General features: G+C 47.5%; 1 protein-coding gene across 4 annotated transcripts in view; it reads right to left on the minus strand.

Moving 5' to 3' along the window:
• The window catches only part of LOC115184178 (glutamate receptor ionotropic, kainate 5), a 127,780-nt gene that overhangs the window by 19,730 nt on the left and 100,903 nt on the right, over window positions 1-7,147 (minus strand). For all 4 annotated transcript variants that reach the window (XM_029745204.1, XM_029745218.1, XM_029745200.1 and 1 more), the window contains 4 exons: window positions 6,545-6,705; window positions 6,124-6,288; window positions 4,169-4,266; window positions 3,375-3,540 (listed from right to left, as the gene is read on the minus strand). In XM_029745204.1, coding sequence (XP_029601064.1) covers window positions 3,375-3,540; window positions 4,169-4,266; window positions 6,124-6,288; window positions 6,545-6,656 — 541 coding nt within the window. In that variant the 5' untranslated portion in view covers window positions 6,657-6,705. The remainder of the gene's footprint in view (window positions 1-3,374; window positions 3,541-4,168; window positions 4,267-6,123; window positions 6,289-6,544; window positions 6,706-7,147) is intronic.

Here is a 7,147-nt window from a genome sequence, read left to right on the forward strand (position 1 = left end):
AAAGTTAAATCTAGAATTGGCTTCCTATTTCGCAACAAAGCATCCTTCACTCATGCTGCCAAACATACCCTCGTAAAACTGACCATCCTACCGATCCTCGACTTCAGCGATGTCATTTACAAAATAGCCTCCAATACCCTACTCAATAAACTGGATGCAGTCTATCACAGTGCCATCCGTTTTGTCACCAAAGCCCCATATACTACCCACCACTGCGACCTGTAGGCTCTCGTTGGCTGGCCCTCGCTTCATACTCGTCTCCAAACCCACTGGCTCCAGGTCATCTACAAGAGCCTGCTAGGTAAAGTCCCCCCTTATCTCAGCTCACTGGTCACCATAGCAGCACCCACCTGTAGCACGCGCTCCAGCAGGTATATCTCTCTGGTCACCCCCAAAGCCAATTCCTCCTTTGGCCGTCTCTCCTTCCAGTTCTCTGCTGCCAATGACTGGAACGAACTACAAAAATCTCTGAAACTCGAAACACTTATCTCCCTCACTAGCTTTAAGCACCAGCTGTCAGAGCAGCTCACAGATCACTGCACCTGTACATAGCCCATCTATAATTTAGTTCAAACAACTATCTCTTCCCCTACTGTATTTATTTATTTATTTTGCTCCTTTGCACCCCATTATTTCTATTTCTACTTTGCACTTTCTTCCACTACAAATCTACCATTCCAGTGTTTTACTTGCTATATTGTATTTACTTTGCCACCATGGCCTCTTTTGCCTTTACCTCCCTTATCTCACCTCATTTGCTCACATTGTATATAGACTTATTTTTCTACTGTATTATTGACTGTAAGTTTGTTTTACTCCATGTGTAACTCTGTGTTGTTGTATGTGTCGAACTGCTTTGCTTTATCTTGGCCAGGTCACAATTGTAAATGAGAACTTGTTCTCAACTTGCCTACCTGGTTAAATAAAGGTGAAATAAAAATAAATAAAAAATAAATATATAGTACTGTAGCTAGTCCCTGGGCCAAACACTATGGAATGGTTCTTGGGATTTAGAATATAACTTCTAATTCCCATTCTAATTCTAGATTCTCTAGTAAAACGCTGCCAGAAAAGTAAATAAGAGGAGCTACCAGCGTCTAGAGAGCTTCCCAGGGAGCCAGAGGGGAGGGAGAGAAGGGAGGGAGGGAGGGACAGGAGGGAGGATGGGAGGGAGGGAGAGGAGCCTCACGGAGAGCAGGCCTGTAAGCAGTGTGGTAATCACTGAACCAGGCCAAAAACTTTCATTAGTTTGAAGGAGGAGAAAAATCAATACTCTCTCTCTAGCTTCTTCTCTCTCTTTTTCACACTCTCTCACTAACCTAACCTCTCCTTCTGTCTCTCTCTCTAACTGCTCTCTCTCTTTCGCTTACCTCTCCATCTTTTGCTCTAGCTCTTTTGTATCTCTCTCTCTTTCTTTTCCTATCCTGGTCACTCTCCATCTCCTTTCTCATAATCTCTCCCCTGTCCCTCTATTCCACTCTCCAGCTCTTGCTTCCTCTCTCTCTATCCCTTTTTACCACCTCCCTCTCTCCTCTCCTTCCTCTAACCTCATCCATCTCATAAAAACTGCATAATGGCACTAGATTAATAGCTGGACGTGACCCATACATAACTAGAGAAGGAAACCTCCCCAAAAACATTTCAGTGAGAAAAAAGAACCGGAAAATGCCTGGAAATCAACATAAAACATCTTTGTCCATGCAGCAAACGAATGGACACTATAAGAAGAAAAAACAAAACCATCTTGGTCTCCTTGCGTTACTCATCACTACATCTGATATGTGACGGACAGCGGCCCCATCTCTCACACACAGACATAACGTCCACTTATCCTGAAAGCCACTCAACAGAGGTAGATGGAAAAATATGAAAACCCCTGTTGGTTGTAACCATGGTGTGTTAATCGTCTATCTCTCTGCAGCACACTGACTGTACGTACGTGTGTGTGGAGGGAGTCAGGCAGTCAGCCTGTTGAGTGGCAGTTAGCACCTATTCTGCAGCCATGGCAACCAGCAGCTCCGCACAGCGATAGCTCCCACAGCCAAGTGGGTCAGAGAGTCTGTGGGTAACGGTAACCTTGACGAGATCACTTCCCAGACAAATGTAGAGCCTCATCTGCACCCGCAATCACTATATCACCATGACTACCGTACCTGTTGCTTTTAAAACCTCTTCCAAATAGAAAAGCTTTTTGTGAACACATCAAATAGACACAAGTCTCACATCTCACATCAGAAAATGGAATGAAGGAAGTAGGCCTGTGTATCACATCAAAATCACTGATCATACCGGTGTACAGTTTCTGATGTATTTCAAAGGGTCTCATGTTCAAAGTGGCAAGTCTATGAAAAGGAGAGGAGCTCTTCATTTTCGGGGAGACTGAAACAGGATTACAGCTCTTTGGAATAATTACTGTGCATCAATCATTAAATCAATAGTCTGATAGAGCAACTTACAATTGTAGGAGCTCAGTCTTAATACTGTATCAGGAGCCTGACAGGTGGTTGACTGTCTGGCCAAGTGCTGGAGGATGAGTAAGAAGTAGATACTGTTGGAGTGTGATTGTATGGACCACGAGTTGTGTTGTTTGCATGTACAGTTTAGTGAACTTTAAGAGCAGCCTGTTAGAATGAGTGTCTAACAGCAGGGGACAGTCATAATCGCCCAGACAGTGTGAATGTGCCAAGATGCCGTGAGCTCGCACAGGGAGTGTGAGTTACACGAACACACACACACACGCACGCACACACACACACGCACGCGCGCACGCACGCACGCACGCACGCACACACACACACAAAGGCACACACACAAAGGCACACACACAAAGGCACACACACAAAGGCACACACACAGGGCCTCCCGAGTGGCGCAGTGGTCTAAGGCACTGCATCGCAGTGCTAGAGGCATCACTACAGATCTGGGTTCGATCCCGGGCTGTGTCGCGACCGGAAGACCCATGAGGCGGCACATAATTGGCCCAGCGTCGTCCGGGTTAGGGGAGGGTTTGGCCGGCTGGGATGTCCATGTCCCATCATGCTCTAGCAACTCCTTGTGGCGGCCAAGCGCATGCACACTGACATCGGTCGACAGCTGTACGGTGTTTCCTCCGACACATTGGTGCGGCTGGCTTCCAGGTTAAACGAGCAGTGCGGCTTGACTGGGTCATGTTTTGGAGGATGCATGTCTCTTGACCTTCGCCTCTCCCGAGTCCATGCAGGAGTTGCAGCGATGGGACAAGACTGCAACTACCAATTGGGGAGAAAAAGGGGTGAAACGTAAAAAAAAGATTTGGTAATAACAATTTAAATAAACACAATTACACATACATCTACATGCGTGTGCACAAGCACACAGACACACACAGTACTCACACTCGGCCTTGGCGCAGACCAGGCTGGCTGAGGGGTAGCTGAAGGATCGCAGGATGGCTGCCACGGCCAGGCTCAGGTCCTCGTTGCTAGGGTACAGACTGACCGAGGCAAAACGCAGGTAGGGCAACCTGGGAGTCTCCTCTGGACCTATCTTTACATGTGGGATCTGGAGAGGAGAGGAGGAAAGGAGGAGGAGAGGAGAGGAGAGGAAAGGAAAGGAGAAGAGGAGGAGGGGAAGGAAGAGGAAGAGGAGGAGGAAAAGGAAGAGGAGGAGGAGAGAAGAGGGGAGGGGAGGAGAGTATAAAGGAAGTAGCGAGCGAAAGGAAGGAAGGAAGGAAGAGCAGAGAAGGCAATGATATCAAAGAACCAGTATAGAAAACATTAAGGAGGAAACAGAAATGAGGAGAGGCGGGGAAGAGGAGAACAGAGTGAGAAGGGATAAAAGGCCAAAGGGAGTAAAGAGAAAACAGATGGAAGAAATGGTTGATGGTTAATTTCATGAGAAGAGATTCAGCACTCCTGGGAGACTCAATCTCCTGACACTGTAACGATGAACAAGAAGGGTGTGTGTGTGTATGTGTGTGTGTGTGTGTGTGTGTGTGTGTGTGTGTGTGTGTGTGTGTGTGTGTGTGTGTGTGTGTGTGTGTGTGTGTGTGTGTGTGTGTGTGTGTGTGTGTGTGTGTGTGTGTGTGAGAGAGAGAGAGAGAGAGAGAGAGAGAGAGAGAGAGAGAGAGAGAGAGAAAGAGAGAGAACGTGCATATTCATGCATGTGTGTATATGTTTGTGCCACTCACCTCCTTCTCTCCACATATATGACTGACAGTAGAGCCAGAAGCAGGGCTGTTGGCAGGGCCTATCACAGACACCACTCCTTTAGGTAGAATCTGGCACACTGAGAGGAGAGAGAGACAGAGGAACAGGAGTCAAACAGGTGCACTTCTCTTTAAAGAAATCACTTTTGTCTAGGTGCTCTGTTCGTCTGGTGGGAATGTATTACTATTTTTTTTGTCTGTTGCTATAAATGTTGACGCGCAGTCTATTGTTTCTAATGCTTGCGGACCTCAGAACTCTTACTCACTCCTTGGTTTATCCTTTATCCCTCTGGCTTGGTTCCATTATGCCACCTTCCCTTCACGGGCAGAGAGAAGGGAGTGAGTTTGTAGAGTGGAACCTAGCCATTGCCTACACCTTAAAATGATCTATTTTCCTTTGTGACTACTGATAGGGAAAGGATGGAAACATAGCAGCATAGTGGAAACTCCATCTTGCCTACTGTTCAGTCTGACAGTCAGTCTTTATGTCAGTCTGTTCTGTCTCAAAGTTAACTTATTGCTCAATGATCAGCTCCTGTTACTGATCAATGCCACTGACATACTGATTAAGGCCAACATGTCTTCCTGCCACACTGCACTGTGTCACAGTAACCATGGTTGTTGAACCTAGACAGTAACAGGGAAACGAGGCAATAATGGCACCCATCATGGGGCTACAGTAAGTATATGGGCGCATCTTCACGTCAGTTCAGCTGAAAGAAATGAGACGAGGAGAGGAAGCTGCTTCAGATTCACCCTGGGCTCCATTTCATTCCGCTACATCTCTCCATCCTCATCATCCATAACCTCTGGCGTGTGTGTGTGTGTGTGTGTGTGTGTGTGTGTGTGTGTGTGTGTGTGTGTGTGTGTGTGTGTGTGTGTGTGTGTGTGTGTGTGTGTGTGTGTGTGTGTGTGTGTGTGTGTGTGTGTGTGTGTGTATGTGTGTGTGCGTGCGTGCGTGTGTGTCTCATACAGCTACAGCTGTAAGATGAGGCCTGTGATCCAAGGACCCTGATGGGAAATACGCCTGTCAGAGTGTCCTGCCCACTGGTCAAGGACAAACATACACACACACACACACAAACATACACACACACTGTACTGTACATTCACATACGTCCACACACATTCACTTCTCCCTCCAGCTCGCTGTGGCCAGTCATTGGTCTGTGAGCTAATACACATAAACTACTGAAAGATATCCTCAATCTGTTTTGTACATAAAGTCTGTAGTAACTGTATTACTGGTCAGTACTGGTCTGTACTGGACTGTACTGGTATTACTGGTCAGTACTGGTCTGTACTGTACTGTACTGGTTTTACTGGTCAGTACTGGTCTGTACTGGTATTACTGGTGAGTACTGGTCTGCACTGGACTGTACTGGTATTACTGGTCAGTACTGGTCTGCACTGGACTGTACTGGTATTACTGGTCAGTACTGGTCTGCACTGGACTGTACTGGTATTACTGGTCTGTACTGGTCTGTACTGGTATTACTGGTCAATACTGGTCTGTACTGGTAAGTACTGGTCTATACTGGTATTACTGGTCAGTACTCTTCTGTACTTGTCTGTACTGGTATTACTGGTCAGTACTGGTCTGTACTGGTATTACTGGTCAGTACTGGTCTGTACTCTTTTGTACCGGTCTGTACTGATATCACTATCCAGTACTGGTCTCTACTGGTATTACTGGTCAATACTGGTCTCTACTGGTATTACTGGTCAGTACTGGTCTCTACTGGTATTACTGGTTTGTACAAGTGTCTGTGGTCGTGTAATGGTTTGTACTGGTCTTTACTGAATCTGGTTTGTCCTGGTCTGTACTTATCTGTACTGGTCTCTCTTGGTATTACTAGTCTTACTAGTCATTACTGGTCTGTACATGTCAGTACTGGTCTTACTGGTCTGTAGTGGTCTGTAGTGGTGTTACTCACTGGTGTCAGTGGTCTCGTACTGGGAGTCCCTCTGCAGTTCAAATATGTCCACCTCCACACGGGCTCTGGCCCCTCCCTCCATTACACTGTTGATGTTCTCCCTGGCCAGGGCCAGAGCCAGCCGCTCCCCACGCCCACACACTGACTGGTCATCCAGGATCGCAGCTACATATGGAGGGAGGAAGACGGAGAGATATGGAACGGGAGAAAACATTGATATTACTCACCATTAGACAGTAAGACAAAAAGAGAAGAGACAAGCAGAGTATTTACGAGGGGTGTGAAGGCCAGGTGAGTGAGTGGGTGTGTCCTGGTGGAGGGTGGTGAGACACCGGGGGAGGAAGGGGAGACAGACACCTGAGGGTGATCAAGGGATGGAAGCAGGGATGGATGGATGATTGATTGATAGATGGACACTCACCCATCCGGACGGAGGAGAGCAGGGCGGCCTGGCTTCCGGAGCGTGGTGCCATGGTAACTAGCAGGAAGGAGGAGAAGTGTATCGACAGCAGCAGCGCTGGCAGAGCCGGCATCTTCTACTGCTCCTCATGGAGAACGGTCTGCTGGCTGCCTGCTCGCCACCTACAGGACGGGAGGATACATTACAAACACAAAATATACACAAGCACACAGACACACACTCACAAATGCACACACACACATACATACTGTCACGCCTGCTCTCGCTCTTCCCCAGAGCGCCAGGCTCCCCAGCATTGCGCACTCCTGCCATCATCATTACGCACACCTGCGTTCCCCCTGTCACGCGCATCAGCGATTATTGGACTCACCTGGACTCGATCTCTCCCTACATCTGTCTGGTTCCCCACTCTGTTCGCTGCTTCTGCATTGATTGTCTTATGTCCTTGTATACCCGTGTGCTGACGCTGTCTGTTCCTGATGAAATGTTTGACTCACTGTACCTGCTTCTCATCCCCGGCATCGGTCCTTACACACACACACACACAATCGTTCTCACTCTGTGCACACATCTGTAGCTCCAATGGTTACATCTCTATTTAAA

Source organism: Salmo trutta, chromosome 3 (assembly GCF_901001165.1).
Source record: "Salmo trutta chromosome 3, fSalTru1.1, whole genome shotgun sequence".
NCBI lineage: Eukaryota > Metazoa > Chordata > Actinopteri > Salmoniformes > Salmonidae > Salmo > Salmo trutta.